At 37.5% G+C, this 16,730-nt stretch overlaps 1 protein-coding gene across 2 annotated transcripts in view; it reads left to right on the forward strand.

The window, feature by feature from the left end:
* Positions 1-16,730, forward strand: part of BTBD8 (BTB domain containing 8) — a 116,748-nt gene that overhangs the window by 16,592 nt on the left and 83,426 nt on the right. For both annotated transcript variants that reach the window (XM_043575565.1, XM_043575564.1), the window contains exons 3-4: positions 7,884-8,104; positions 11,003-11,120. In XM_043575565.1, the coding sequence (XP_043431500.1) occupies positions 7,884-8,104; positions 11,003-11,120 (339 nt within the window). The remainder of the gene's footprint in view (positions 1-7,883; positions 8,105-11,002; positions 11,121-16,730) is intronic.

A 16,730-nucleotide genomic window follows, 5' to 3' on the forward strand; every position in this document is an offset into this window, starting at 1 on the left:
AACCCCAAACCTTAAATTAGGCTTTTTGACTTTTCCACTCCTGCATCCACACACTTGAATGGCTGGAGAAAAACACATGCTAATTGGTCTCACTTTTTTTTTATATATATATGTAATTTATTGTCAAATTGGTTTCCATACAACAACCAGTGCTCATCCCAACATGTGCCTTCCTCAATTCCCATCACCCACTTTCCCCTCTCTCCCACCCCCCCCCCCATCAACCCTCAGTTTGTTCTCAGTATTTAAGGGTCTCTTATGGTTTGCCTCCTTCCCGCTCTGTAACTTTTTCCCCCCCTCCCCCTCCCCCCTGGTCTTTTGTTGAGTTTCTCAGGATCCACGTATGAGTGAAAACATATGGTATCTGTCTTTCTCTGCCTGACTTATTTCACTTAGCATAACACTCTCCAGTTCCATCCACGTTGCTACAAATGGCCAGATTTCATTCTTTCTCATTGCCATGTAGTACTCCATTGTATATATAAACCACATCTTCTTTATCCATTCATCAGTTGATGGACATTTAGGCTCTTTCCATAATTTGGCTATTGTTGAAAGTGCTGCTGTAAACATTGGGGTACAAGTGCCCCTGTGCATCAGTACTCCTGTATCCCTTGGGTAAATTCCTAGCAGTGGTATTGCTGGGTCATAGGGTAGGTCTATTTTTAATTTTTTGAGGAACCTCCACCCTGTTTTCCAGGGCGGCTGCACGAGTTTGCATTCCCACCAACACTGCAAGAGGGTTCCCATTTCTCCACATCCTCTCCAGCATCTATAGCCTCCTGATTTGTTCATTTTAGCCAATCTGACCAGCGTGAAGTAGTATCTCAGTGTGGTTTTGATTTGTATTTCCCTGATGAGGAGTGACATTGAGCATCTTTTCATGTGCCTGTTGGCCATCTGGATGTCTTCTTTAGAAGAAAAGTGTCTATTCATGTCTTCTGTCCATTTCCACACTGGATTATTTGTTTTTCGGGTGTGGAGTTTGGGGAGTTCTTTATACATTTTGGATACTAGCCCTTTGTCCGATATGTCATTTGCAAATATCTTTTTCCATGCCATCGGTTGCCTTTTAGTTTTGTTGATTGTTTCCTTTGCAGTGCAGAAGCTTTTTATCTTCATGAGGTCCCAATAGTTCATTTTTGCTTTTAATTCCCTTGCCTTTGGAGATGTATCAAGTAAGAAATTGCTGCAGCTGAGGTCAGAGAGGTTTTTTCCTGCTTTCTCCTCTAGGGTTTTGATGGTTTCCTGTCTCACATTCACGTCCTTCATCCATTTTGAGTTTATTCTTGTGAATGGTGTAAGAAAGTGGTCTAGTTTCATTCTTCTGCATGTTGCTGTCCAGTTCTCCCAGCACCATTTGTTAAAGAGACTTTTTTCCATTGGGTATTCTTTCCTGCTTTGTCAAAGATTAGTTGGCCATATATTTGTGGGTCCAATTCTGGAGTCTCTATTGTATTCCATTGGTCTATGTGTCTGTTTTTGTGCCAATACCATGCTGTCTTGATGATTACAGCTTTGTTCTAGAGGCTAAAGTCTGGGATTGTGATGCCTCCCGCTTTGGTTTTCTTCTTCAATATTACTTTGGCTATGGTCTCACTTTAAATCAATGCCTTAAGTAGGCACTTAGTGCTGTCAGTCAGTCATACTGCATGTAGTCATATTTTATTTCCCTAGTCCCATTTGCTCTCCTCCTTTCCTAGATTATTTCACACCGCCTCTTTTTTTAACCTTCAGTTGCTCTTCCCCCGTCTTCCTTCTCTCTTGATGAGCTTTCTTTCTATTTCACTAAGAAAATCAAAGCAGTTAGAAGAGAACTTTCATGAACTGTTCCCACATCTATTCATTTAGTTGCATTTGTACCATATATTTTGTCTTCTCTCCTGTTACTATTGAGGAACTTTCAGTGCTTCTATAACCATTCCTTCCACTTGTCTACCAGATCTCACCATATTTCTTTCCACCTATTGAGGGACATTTCTCCAGCAATTTCACTTTCCCAAAAAGAGTTCCTTTTCTCTTGCATCTTCTCATTGGTATATAAACATGATATTTTATCCCCACCTTAAAAATAACAGAAGCCTTTCTTGACCTCATTTCCTTTCCAACTAATACTTTACCAGTGAGTACTCTAATGCTCTTTTCCCTTTTATATTAAAGCTCAAGAGTTACTTACTACACTGCTCCAATTCCTCTCCTATTCTCAGTATTTTAAAAAATTGAACTATAATTCACACACCTTAAAATTCACTCTTTTAAACTGTGTAAATTCAGTGGTTTTAGTATATTTACAGTGTTTTGCCACTATCACGTCTCCAATTCCAGTATATTTTCACCATCCTAAAAGGAAATTCCATGCCCCCGGCAATCATGTCTCACTCTCTTTTCTCCCAGTTCCTAGCAACCAATAATCTACTTTCTGCCTTTATGGTTTTGCCTATTCTGGGCATTTCATATAAATGGAATCATATAGTACACATCCCTTTATGTCTGGCTTTTTAAACTTGGTGTGATGTTTTCAAGGTTTATTGATGTGGTGTTTATCAGTACTTCATTGGTTTTCATGGCTGAATATTTCATTGTATGATGGATAAAGGATCATCCAGATCATCCTCAGGTTTGATGATTTCCTAGGAGGGCTCCTAGGACTCAGCACATAGTCATATTCTAGGCTATGATTTATTACAAAAGAAATAAAGAGAAAAGGCACATGATGTGAAGTCCATGGGAAACGAGGTACAAGCTTCCAAGAGTCTTCTTCCAGTGGAGTCACACAGTACATGCTTAATTCCCCTAGCAATGAGTTGTGACAGCACTTCTGAAATGTTGCCAACCAGGGGAGCTCATTAGAAGCTCAGTGCCCAGGGTTTTTACTAAGCATTTGTCATGTAGGCACCCTGTGTCTATTTCGCATCCATATTCCAGACTCCTGGAAGGCAAGCGGGTGTTTAACATAACCCATATTGTTCGTGTAAATAGTTTAAACATAACAAGCCACCCTTATCATTTATAGAATTCCAGGAAAACTCCTAAAATCATGTTCTCAGATACAAGCCAAGGGCTAACCTTATAATTAAATCTTTTAAAAGATAGTAGTCAGGGCTGCTATGTTAAATCTCTTCTATGCATATGGATATACCATATTTTGTTTATCCATTCATGAGTTGATAGACATTTGGGTTGTTTTGACTTTTTGGCTGTTATGAATAATTCCACTCTGAACATTGATGTGCACATTTTTGTGTGAACATGTTTTCATTGCTCTCATGTTATATACCTAGGAGGGAAATTGCTGGATCATATGGTAAACTTTTGAGGAAATGCCAGACTCTTTTCCAAAGAGGCTACACCATTTTACATTCCTACCAGCATGTATGAGGATTCCAATTTTTCTGCATTCTTGACAACACTTGTTGTTATCTGTCATTTTGATTATAGCCACCTTAGTAGGTGTGAAAGGTATCTCATTGTGGTTTTGATTTGCATTTCTCTGATGGCTAATGATGTTGAATATCTTTTTTGTGTGCATATTGGCTATTATATATTTTCTTTGGTAAACTCTATTCACCTTCTTTTTGTTATATATAATTTTTTAAAGTTTATTTATTTTGAAAGAGACAGAGAGGATGTGTACAAGCTGGGGAGGGACAGAGAGAGAGAATCCCAAGCAGAGCCCAATGCAGGGCTTGAACTCATGAACAGCGAGATCATGACCCGATCTGAAATCAAGAGTCAGATTCTTAAACAACTCAGTCACCCAGGCGTCCTGATCTCTATTCATATTCTTTGCCCATTTGTAAGTTGAATCATTTATCTTTATATTATTGAACATCATTTATATTTTTTAATTATTTATATATTCTGTATTTTTTGTTTTTATTTTTTTTAATGTTTATTTATTTTGAGAGAGAGAGAGAGAGAGAGAGAACACACAAGCAGGGGAGGGGCAGAGAGAGAGGGAGAGAGGGAATTCCAAGCAGGCTCTGTGCTGTTAACATGAGGTTCCATCCCATAAACTGTGAGATCACGACCTGAGCCAAAATCAGTAGTTGGCCGCTTAACTCACTGAGCCACCTAGGTGCCCTGTTTTTATTTGTTATATAGTCTCTATGTAAGAATTTTATTCTATATAAAAGAATTTTTAAAATTCTTTATATATTCTAGTTACAAGTTTCTTATCAGGTATGTGATTTGCAAGCATTTTCTCCCATTCTTTGAGTTGTCTTTTAACTTTCTTCATATGTCCTTGAAAGTACAAAAGTTTATAATTTCTGTGATTTTCATTTTGTCTTTTTTTGGTTACTTGTGTTTTTGGGGTTATATGTAAGAAACCATTCCCTAATCCAAGGTCATGAAGATTTATACCTTTGTATACTTTTTAAATTCTTACATTTAGATCTTTAACCTATTCTGAATTAATTTTTGTATGTACTGTGAAGCTCATATCCAGCTTTTTTGCATTTGGAAGTCCAGTTGTCTCAGCACCGACTTTTGAAGAGCCTAGTCTTTTCCTGTTGGATTGTCTGGACACCTGTAAAGGAAGAACATGTTATTGTGTGTCTCCTTTACTTTTAATACTCTACTCAGAGAATATGTCACTTCTGACCTTTCTGGTCACCAAATGGGTGGGAGTTTTCCCCCATACCAAGCAATTCTGAGATTCTCCAGACACCAGCTGGGTGTCCTACAGATTTAACTCAATTCTGACACTACTTGGAGATATTATTTGATCCCACAGATTAAAGGTTCAGTTCCATAAGACTGTCCCCAACCTTTTCAGATGCCAGTTGCAAGTCCAAGTTGTTCCTTCTCTGTGCTTCTGACCAACCAGATGTGAATTGGAGGTTCCCATAAACCCTTTCTCAGGTTCAATTAATTTGCTAGAATAGCTCACAGAATGCAGGAAAAGATTATACTTGCTAGATTGCCAATTATCTAAAAAAGGATATAACTCAAGAACAGCCAGATGGAAGAGATTCAAAGGGCTAGGATGTGGGAAGGGGTGTGGAGCTCCCATGCCCTCTGTGGGTACACCACTCTCCCAGCACCTCCATGTGTTCAACAACCAAGAGGTTCTCCAAATCCCATCCTTTAGGTATGGAGGATTTATTGCATAGGCGTGATGGATTAAGTCATTGGCCATTGATGCTTCTCTCTTGCCAACCAGCGCCCATCCTTGGTGACTTTCCAAATGTCACCTAGCTCATTAATGTAAACTCTGCTGTGGTTCAAAGGGCTTGTTATGAATAAGAAAAGCCATCCATTTCATTTCTATTCCTTTTATTTCAGAAGCTAAGAACAAAGCTAAATATTATAACAAAAGATGTCTCTATGGCTCTTGCATAGGAAATTATAACGGTTTTAGGAAATATGTGCCCAGAACAGTAGGCAAAGACCAAATATATATTTCATATTATAAATCACAAAATCACAACACTGTTGTCAAAATTTGTTGCATATATATGTAGTTCTTAATAGTCAGTTCTGTTCCACTGATTTATATGTTTATTCTCATGTCATTACCACATAGTATGGATGATTGTAGCTTTGTAGGAAGCTTAGAAATTTGGGAACTTATGAATTGTCCAACTTTGTTCTTTGTCAAGATTGTTTTGACTATTCTGGGTCCTTTGCATTTATGTTTGTTTTTTTTTTATGAAATTTCTTTGCATTTATGTTTGAATTTGAGGATTGATTTTTTGATTTCTGCAGAAAAGTAGTTGAATTTTGATAGATAATACATTATATCTGTAGATCAATTGAGAGAGTAGTGCCATCTTTTTTTAAATGTTTATTTTTAAGAGAGAGAAAGAGCTAGTTGGGAGAGGGGTTGGGGGGGTGCACAGAAGATCTGAAGTGGGCTCTGCACTGACCACAGAGAGCGAGATGCAGGGCTTGAACCCACAAGCCGTGAGAGAGCATGACCTGAGCCGAAGTCGATTGCTTAACCTAACTGAACCACCCAGGTGCCCCAGAGAGTACTGCCATTCTAACAATATTAAATCATCTGGAATGTATTTCCATTTATAAAATTGCTTTCAGCATTGTTTTATAGTTTTCAGCATACAAGTCTTATGCTTTTTGGTGAAATATGTCCTTAAGTGTTTTATCTTTTTGATGCTATTATAAATGGTATTATTTTCTAATTTTGTTTTGGATTGTTCATTGTTAGTATCTAAAAATATGGTTGATTACTGCATATTGATTTTGTATCCTGCAACCTTGTAGAACGTGGTTAACAAATAGTTTTTGTAGTGGATTTCCAAGGATTTCTGTATATAAGTTTGCCATTTGTAAATAAAGATAGCTTTACTTGTTCCTTCAATCCAGATGCCTCTTCTTTTTCTTGCCTAATCCCCTGGCTAGAACCTCCAGTTAAATGTTGAATAGAAGTAATAAGAACAGGCAGGCATCCTTTCTGATTTAGAAGGAAAGCTTTCAGTCTTGTACATTAAATACAGTGTTAGCTGTGGGTTTTTCATAGATGTTCTTTATCAGGTTGGGGACTTACCTTCTATTCCTAGTTTTTTTGAGTGTATTATTTTGACAGGGTATTGGATTTTGTCAAATGCTTCTTCTGCATCTATAGGGGTGATCATATGGTGTTTGTCCTGTTGATATGGTGTCTTAGTCCTGCTAAGAGGACTACATTTAAAAGGTTTTGTGAGGTCTTTGGGCTGCTGTAACAAAATACTACACACTGAGTGGCATATAAACAACAAAAATGTATTTCTCATAGTTCTGGAGGCTGGAAGTTCAAGGTCAGAGTGCCAGTATGATAGGATTCTGGTGAAAACCCTATTCTGGGTTGAAGATGCTGACTTCTCACTGTGCTCATGGTGGAAGGAGGAGAGGGATCTTTTTGGAGCCTCTTATATAAGGGCACTAATCCTATTCATGAGGGCTCCACCTAATTACCTCTTAGAGAATTTTGAGGATATACAAATATTCAGACTATAGCATATGATGTATAATATTGATTTTTATTTGCTTAGCTACCCTTGAATTCCTGAAATAAACCCTATTTGTTTGTAATGTATAATACTTTTTATATGTTGCTAGATTCAGTTTGCTATTACTTTGCTAAGGAATTTTTTCATCTATATTAATAAGGAATATTAGTCTGTGGTTTTCTTATGATGTCTTTGTCTGCTTTTGTATCAGGTAATAATGGCTTCAGAATGAGTTAGAGTGTGTTCTGAGTTATGTTTTTTGGAAAAGTTTGTGAAGGATTGGTGTTAATTCTTTAAGCATTTGGTTAGGTTCACCTGTGGAGCCATCTAGTTCTGGATTTTTCTTTGTGGGAAGTTTTTGATTACTAACTCAGTCTGTCTAGTTGGTATAAGACCTATACCTGAACAGACCGTTCAGTTATTCTATTTCTTCTTAAGTCAGGTTTGGTAGTGTGTACCTTTCTAGGAATTGTCCATTTCATCTGGGCCATCTAGTTTGATGGTATTATATATTCTGAACATTAAAATATTTTATAGGGGTGCCTGGGTGGCACAGTCGGTTAAGCATCCGACTTCAGCCAGGTCACGATCTCGCGGTCCGTGAGTTCGAGCCCCGCGTCGGGCTCTGGGCTGATGGCTCAGAGCCTGGAGCCTGTTTCCGATTCTGTGACTCCCTCTCTCTCTGCCCCTCCCCCGTTCATGCTCTGTCTCTCTCTGTCCCAAAAATAAATAAACGTTGAAAAAAAAATTTTTAAATATTTTATAGACTACTTTTAAAACTTTCTGCTCTTTGAGATTGATCTTTTTTCCAGTTAGCCCAGATAAAAATAGTTATAAAATTATGTCGTTGTTTTATATGAAGGCAGTGCTTGGTAAACTAGCTTTTAAGAATCACTAACATTTTTAGTAATACTTTACATATTCTTTTAGGGTTGTATATTCATCAGACAGAAACATAAGAAACTATGAAGAAGAAATTCTTAGGAAAAAGATAGTGTTGAGGGGAGTGCCACAAAAGAAATATGACTTCAGCTTTGGAATCTGCACTGACAACGATGGAAGATCATCTGTAGAGTCATCTGATTGTTCTCTTCAGAAGCATGAAGTTCCAGAGGATGTCGATGTTGGAGTACACAATTTAATTTCTACTGGTGAGCTATTTTTTGGTGGATTTTTAGAAAATTGTATAGCTGTGAAAGTAATTATATTCTGATACAGTTGGAGAAAACATATTTCAAAAATCAATTCTACTGATCTCTTTTTTATAGGAGATGAAATAAAGGTAGAATGAAAGTAGATGTAATAAAAGTAACTAAAAGTAAATTTTTTATGGGTAAGTGAAACTCCTAGTTTTCCCAAACAATTGGAGATGGTATTAATGTGAATAAATACACATATAATTCACAATTCTCCTCTTAAACCTCCACGTCACCATCCTTATTCTTATCTATACCAAAGAAAGCTTTAGCAGACTATAGAGTCAGTTCTGTTATAACACAATATAGGCACTACTTAAAAACAATATGCAGCATAAAAATCACCATTATATTTTATCATGACAAAAAAATTACTGAAAATTTTGTTGTGCTGTTTTAAAAAGATAGGAATCTAATAAAAACGATACAGTTTTACACATGTTAAGAAATACATAAATAGTATAGTAAATATGGTGTTTGTCCTTGAAAAATAACTTTAGTTTGTGGAAGTGGGTGTCAGAAGGGTTATAGTTTGTGAACTATTGTGAATTGGCAGAAGGAGGATGTTAAGGGCACAGGAATAGGTACAGATAGACAAAAGTATAAATGATACAGATATAGTAATAGATATTCTACCAGGAACCTTGAAATCTCTGGATCACAAAATTGACTGTTTATTACTTGCATAGTGTCTTAGTGCCAGTTCCCAACCCCCAGTCCCCACAAGGTTATGTGACCTGATGTTACCTTGCACGTGCAGTGGCATTGCACCACAAGAGAGGAACACCAAAATTAGGAGACTTTCATAGGTTTCTGGCAGATCTGCCCATCCTCCTCTGCATATAGAGTTAGAGATGAAGATGGAGAGATAGAAAGGAGTGATATCTGAGTTGAATCTCAGTGGAAAAAAACAGGAGTTAGCCAGGCTAAAGAGTTTAGGGGAGAAGTACTACAGGCAAAGGAAAAAACATGACCTGCCTATTAGAGGCAGAACGACCCCAGGCACAGAGCAAATTTTGAAGACTGGTAATAGTTTGTTGTAGGACCGGGTGGAAGAGGGGACAAGAGTGGTCACAGTAAGAGATGAACCTGGAGATACAAGCAGAAGCCAGATCACTGAAAACCTTATATAAAGGATGACCTTATTTCTTATTGTCCAAATTTGGATACTTTTGAAAGAGTGCAAAGTTATTACTGCAGTTTATAATTACTCTGGGGCAACAGGCATTAACTGGGATTGTCCCAGGCAAACCAAGACTAGTAGTCATTTTCCTTATAAACCATTTTTTTAATGTTTATTTATTTTTGAGAGAAAGAGAGACAGAGTGTGAGCAGGAGAGGTGCAGAGAGAGAGAGAGAGAGAGACACAGAATCCCAAGCAGGCTGCAGGATCTGAGCTGTCAGCACAGAGTCTGATATGGGGCTCGAACTCACGGACTGTGAGATCATGACCTGAGCTGAAGTCAGACGCTTAACTGACTGAGCCACCCAGGCGCCCCTCCTTATAAGCCATTTTAGAGAGTTTGGGTGGTACTATTTGGCAGGCTTATGGAGTATAAGCAGAGGAAGATTAGGATAGAGTGGAACGATGACTTCAGCTTGAGGAACATTGAGTTTTGGGTTTCTGTGATTGTGTTTTTTTTTTCTTGGCACCACTTCTGACACCAAAATGTGGGTGTTTTTTTCTCCACACCAACCAATTATCCAGTATCAACTGGGTATCCAACAATTCAATTCTGACACTAAGGGTTATACTGTTATGCAGATAAGAGTCAGGTGCACAGTATGCACCCCGTCAGCCTGCATTGGGCAGCTGTGGCCCTCCAGGATGAGAGAGCTCTGACTAGTCCCCAACCACCTGCATAGTGAGGAGCCAGATGTTGTGGGGCCTGGTAAGCCATTGTAAGACTTTGGCTTTTACTGTAAAAAAAAAAAGGACAGAGCCATAAGGTTTTGAACTGGGATGGATCAGGATTTGAATTGCATTTTAAAACATGCCTCTAAATGCTTTGTCAAAAATAGACTGTGGGAGTCAAGAGTGGGAGATGTGTTGGGAAGTTACTGCAGAAATCTAGGTGCGAGGTGATGGTGGCTTGGACTGCAGTGGTAGCTATGGAGATACTGAGTTGTGGTTGGATTCTGGCTGTCTTTTGGTATAGGACCAATAATGACGTTCTGGCTTATAAATATATAAATTTATAAATTTGTAATTTGGTTAGTGGGAATCTGTCCTCAATGACAGATCCTCAGCAGATGTACTGACTAAAGTTTCTGGATTGATATAGCTATGATATATAGTGTAGTAATTTCTTAAAATGTAAACATGTTTTACATTTCACTCCTCACTTTCTGAATGATGAATCTTTTGAAGTAGAGATACTTTTTAAAATATTTATTTTCTTAAGTGCTGAACAAATCCCATTGCTTACAGTTGAGAATCTGTTGGTTTAAATGTCATTCTCACCAAAAATTCATGAACAAGAGTAGGAAGGAATTAGGTAGTGAAAAAGGATATCAAAATTGGAAAATTTTCTAGCATCTTAAGAGTTCATAAAGTGGCTTCAATTTTGGTGTATAGTTTTGTATAATATTATCTACATTTAAATATGTACCTACATTAAAATATATGTTTGTATTTAAATATAAGTTGAAGTTTATATTTCAAAATAAGATGTAGATGATTTTTAAATTGTTTTATTTTGAATTTACCAGTTCAGTATTTCAGTTACTGTTGTTCTCTCTTAGTAGCTAATCAAGATAATTATGGGGAAAAACATTAGGTTAATATTAAAACACAAAATTTTTGTATATTTATAATAAACTATTTTTTAGTTTTCTTTTTCTCTTTTAAAGATAATTATGACTTGGATCCTGCATCTGAATTAGGAGAAGACTTATTGAAACTATACGTGAAACATTGTTGCCCAGATATTGATATTTATGTTGATGGAAAAAATTTTAAAGCTCACAGGTAAATAGGCATGTGATTGATTTGGTGTGTTGGTTGTGAAAGTAAAGATTAAAAGGGTGGCTGTCTCTTTCTAGCACAGTGGTTTTCAAGCTCTTATTCACAAAAATAAAAGGGGTTTCATGGTGATGCCTCAGGGGGCCTTTGACAGGGGAGGAAGTTGGACATCAGGCAGGGTATTCTGCCTGAGGCTCACACAGGCATGCATCACCCCACCCAGATATGTGTGGTGCTTCAGCCAGAACAGATGTCTGCTTTGCGTTGGACATGAACCTAAGATTTCATTAGGAAAAAATACTCTGTTGCCTAAAATAGGTTTGAAAGCCACTGTCACAGAAAATGTAATTAAATGCAGTTTTTAATTTCACAGGCATTATAGTATTGAGAATGATTACTTCTACATGAATGACATGTATTTTCTCTGGATGCATTTTGGCTCGAAGTCTTTGATTCAGAATAGATATTCTTATGAATAGTGTTGATTAGGAGGTTTAATATTTCAATGTACTTTTTAAAAACCATTATTGTGCTTTACAATTGGGTTGCTTAGACATTCTAGGCTTTTGGATTTCAAATTAAAGCCTACTCTTTTTTGCAAGTAACTAAAATCTGCTGAAAAGAAGAACAAATTTTAATAAGAAATACAGATTTTCTTTTGGAATTCAAGGGAAAGAAGTACAGATGGGCCTCAAAGGGACTAGAAACAGAACCAGAAAACTGAGGAACCCGGTCTCTTTTTTCTCCCTCTCTTTGTGTTTCAAATAGAATGTTGATAAGTTATTCTGGTTCTCCTGAAGAGAAAGAACCAGACTATTAGTAGTGGCAAGAAGCAGTCTTCTAGGTTCAAGGGTTCACATTCTTGATGAAATTAGGAATGGGTTCAGATTATAAGAATCCGCCATGCTGACAGTAGTGATGTTTGTGCTCTTAAAAATCATACTGGCTTTGCCAGTTAATTGACAGGAGTACATTGCTAACTCTAGGATTACCAGTTTTTATCAGACTGTTTACCATTCAAAATTTGAACTTTTCTCTTGGGAACATGTATTTTGTAACTATAAGAACTACATATGCACATTTTTTCAAATTTTTATGAAATCCGCATTATACATAGTAAAATGCAGAGTATAATGCAGAATTATATATACTTTTAAATGTTTAAGAGAGAGAAAGCAAACGTGAGTGGGGGACAAATAGGGGGAGAGAGAGAGAGAGAGAGAGAGAGAGAGAGAGAGAGAGAGAGAGAATCCCAAGCAGGCTCCATGCTATCAGCATAGAGCCCAACACAAGGCTCGTACTCACAAACCGGAAGATCATGACCTGGCCCAAAACCAAGAGTCAGATGCTTCATCAACTGAGCCACCCAGGTGCCCCAATACAGATTTATTGATATTTTCCATATCATGTATATATATTTCCCAAATTGTGTGTGTGTGTGTGTGTGTGTGTGTGCATGTGTATGTTTGTGTCTTTCTTTTTGGTGGAAGGGAAGCAATGCAATTTTATTTTAAAGATTAATTATGTGTTTAGGTTTTTCTTTTTTTTTTTTTAATTTTTTTTTAATGTTTATTTCTAGACAGAGAAAGACAGAGCATGAGTGGGGGAAGGGCAGAGAGAGAGAGAGAGGGAGACACAGAATCCGAAGCAGGCTCCAGGCTCCAAGCAGCACAGAGCCCGACGTGGGGCTCGAACTCACAAACCGTGAGATCATGACCTGAGCCGAAGTCAGTTGCTCAACCGACTGAGCCACCCAGGCGCCCCGATGTGTTCAGGTTTTTCTTGAAACCACATGGACATTCTACCAAAGTTTTATTTATAGAGCCCTAAGGTTATTGTTCTCATACAGGGAAAGCAAGACCTTGTGATCTTGCAATATATCCTCAAACAGTGTTTATATTTGGTCTCTGTGTGCTGCTTGACAGTGAACTATGTTTTAGGAACTGGATCTAGAATATTAGGTTTGCATTCCAGGAGAGTTCTTGCTCACATTTCTGGTTTATTTTGTTCACCAAGCAATAAAAATATATACTCCCTAGAAAGGCAACTTCCTGAGCATATGTTCTAAGAAGATCTGGCTTTAGTTTTCCTACTTTGTTGTTAGCACACTTATGTGAGTTACAGTGGCAAATTCTCAATCTCAAGATTGCCATTCTAGTCCAAACTTGAACAGCTCTCTGTTTAGTACATAATAATTTTATTATTCAGTTTAAGGAATATTATGTCAGTAGTTCAGAAGACACATATTCATATCATGTAGTCTAAAGCCCAACATCAGAACTTTCTGAATAACTTCTTGTTCTAGCTAATCAATGTCAGCATTTATCTTAGTGGTGTGACTAAAAATCCATTTGTGATATGGCCGTTTTAATTTTTAATTTATATGTACTGATATATTAAAATATCAGGCAAGTACTCACAAATACCAGGATTTATTATCAGAATTACATTCTCATTAGGTCTTTATAACAGTTTAGTTTGCTAGTTTAATATGTCCAAATTGATGTGGTAATGAGGTAGTTTCTTCTTTTCTTGAGTCCCTGTCTTTCCCTCATGGTCAAGGTCCTCCCTCAAAAACATCCCTGATATCTGGTTCTTCCAAGATTATCTCTCCAAGTTGCTAGTTGCTCTGTCCAGTCTTTATTTTGATCCCCAGCTTAGTGCCTGGAGCTCTTCATAGCAATGCTTCAAGACAGTCTTATGCCATTCACTTGCTTGGGGTAGCACAATTAAGCCAAAGAAGTCATTTTATAACAGAGTGTTTAAAAGTGTGTGAACTGTGTGTAGAACCTTTCTTTGTGGGTTTGAATTCTAGCTCTACTATCTTTTAGCTATGTGAATTTGGGCATTTAACCATTCTGTGCTTCACCATCCTCATCAAACATGGAGATTCTTAAAGTACACATCTCACAAGGTGATTATGAGGCTTAAATTACTTTAAAGTACTGTATGGGTATTTGCTTTTCTCATCCAGACAATAGGCCTTTGATACAAGCTTTTGTGGAGATAGTAGCAACAGCTTGTGTGCACTTTACTTATGTGGGACAAGCAGAGAAACATAATTTGGATCACTTGCATTTCCCCCCAACCCAAGGAATGGTGGAACAGCAATAGGCCTCCAGGAAAAGTCACATTTACTGTATTCTTCTCCATCTACATAGGTCTTTTGCCCTTTGAAGCATCCTCTTCACTCTTCACACGTATTTGTCCTTGTTATTTCCAATACTTCTACTCAGAGAACTGAAGAGAGTTCTTTTTGAGAGGAGGGAGGTTATATATAATAAAAGGAGTACCCATTAGAGTTCATTGATCCTGTTTGTTATGTTACTCCTTTCCTGAGTATTGCTTCCTGGGACACTACTACACTTTATCCTCTTTTGTAGACCTCTGTAACATTACTTCCCTGCCCAAATTGCTCTCAATCACTAGATGAATTGTACATTTCTGTCTTCTTGTATTTCCTTCTGTTATCTTCAGCCTACCCCTAAGTTTCTTCCTGATCCAATCTATTGCCGATCTCCTACGTTATGGCATTATTTATTATTGTAGTGTTTTCTGAGAAAAGTTGAATGTTATAATTTTTTTTTAAGATTTTATTTTTAAATAATCTCTATACCAATCGTGGGACTGAAACTTACAATCCTAAGATCAAGAGTTGCACCCTCTGGGCACCTGGGTGACTCAGTTGGTTAAGCCCCTGACTTCGCTCAGGTCATGATCTCATGGTTCGTGGATTCAAGCCCATGTCAGGCTCTGTGCCGGCAGTTCAGAGCCTGGAGCCTGCTTCAGATTCTGTCTCTGTCTCTGTCTCTGTCTCTGTCTCTCTGTCTGTCTCTCTCTCTCTCTCTCTCTCTCTCTCTCTCTCTCCTTCTGCCCCTCACCCGTTCATGCTCTGTCTCTCTCAAATATAAATAAACATTAAAAAAAAAAAAAAAGAGTTGCACCTTCTACTGACTGAGCCAGCCAGGCACCCCAAACCTGTTACATTTTTAAGATAGTCTGTTTGTTGCACTTCTGTGTTCCATAATTAAGATTTCCTTGTGCTGCTTTATTGAAAAAGTTTGGCAGTGGGTCCTGATTTTAGCTTTGACACTCTAGATCTGATACCATTTCCAAAATACCTTTCTTCTCAGTGCCTGATATTATACCATTAGACTTTCATTCATTGATTTAAAGTGTTCAATTCTCCCTTTAAAATTTTTTTCCTGAATATTTAGCAAATTAGCACTCAATTGGGTCAGTGTTCTAGTTTGTGCCATAGGTATGTATTAGTTATATGTTCACATGAAAGCTTTTTCAGAAGTGTGTATTTTAGTTATTCAGAAGTCAGTCTTTCAGTGTTTAGATTCTGACTCCCCCATTTACAGAATGGTTGGGAAGTTACTTAATGTCTTCAAGTCTCAATTTCTTTATCTGTGAAAAGAATAATAGTCATTATAGCATAGAATGGCTGTGATGATTGAATCAGGTGATATACACAAAACACTTAGCCCAATAGCTGGCACACTAAGCTTTCAGTAAATGTTAGTTGCTACAAATGTGTATTAGGTACCTGGAAGGGGGACACATTGTTGCCTATTGTACCTTATCTTATAGTGAAGGTTGGCAAACCATGGCTCAGATCTGGTCACTGCTCTCTTTTTATATAAAACAACCAAAGACAAAGAACCATATGCAACAGTAACCTGTAATGCCTGATACTTATATCTGATATTTTTTACCTGTCCCTTTACAGAAAAAGTTTGCCATCCCCTGTCTTGTTCAGATTGCCAGGAGCCTTTAATGAAATAATTATAATAAAATTCCAAATTACCATGCAATAAAATGAGTCACTAACATCTTAATATTAATTACTTTGTTAGTGATAAATGGTCAACCTTGTCCACTTGGGGCGTTTGATGTGCAAACAGTAGAGGGAAAAGAGATAAAATTCCTTGGTGCCACAGGCTTTTGAGAGAGGTTGCAGTAGGGAACCAAAGCAAAAGGCTCTGGGTGCCTGAAAGAAAACAAACCACCTGCAGTAGAAGCTCCTTAACCATACTTGACTAAAACTGCTCTTTAGATATTCTCTATAGAAGGTGCTAGTAGCACAGTGGGCGGACTGTCAGGTGTAAGAGGCTATTCTCTAGTATGCTTCTACTTTTCTGTTCCTATCACTGAGTTTGTGTCTTCCAAGAGTCACTTGGGTTGTTCCCAAATCTATTTAATGCCATTTGAACTTAATTATTTTCATGGCATAACTTAACAAAATACCAAATAAACCAATGATACATGAAGATGAAAAGAGTTATTGTTCCAGTGAAAACTAAAGTGAATGGAAAGATCCAGGAGAGATGCTTTAAAAGTTGCTGTTGAATTTAATATAAGTGAGCAATATAAAATTTGAGGGGAAGTTAGGAAAATCTAAAATGATTCTATACTTGAGTTGCTTCACAGAAGTTTTAGATTTTATTCTTCACTTTTTTTTTTTTTGAAGTTCATTTACTTATTTTGAGAGAGGGGAAGGGGCAGAGAGGGGCTATCTACACTGACAGCACAGAGCCTGACACGGGGCTCAAACTCATGAGCCCACAGATTATGACCTGAGCCAAAATCAAGAGTCAGACACTTAAACAA

This window comes from Prionailurus bengalensis, chromosome C1 (assembly GCF_016509475.1).
Source record: "Prionailurus bengalensis isolate Pbe53 chromosome C1, Fcat_Pben_1.1_paternal_pri, whole genome shotgun sequence".
NCBI lineage: Eukaryota > Metazoa > Chordata > Mammalia > Carnivora > Felidae > Prionailurus > Prionailurus bengalensis.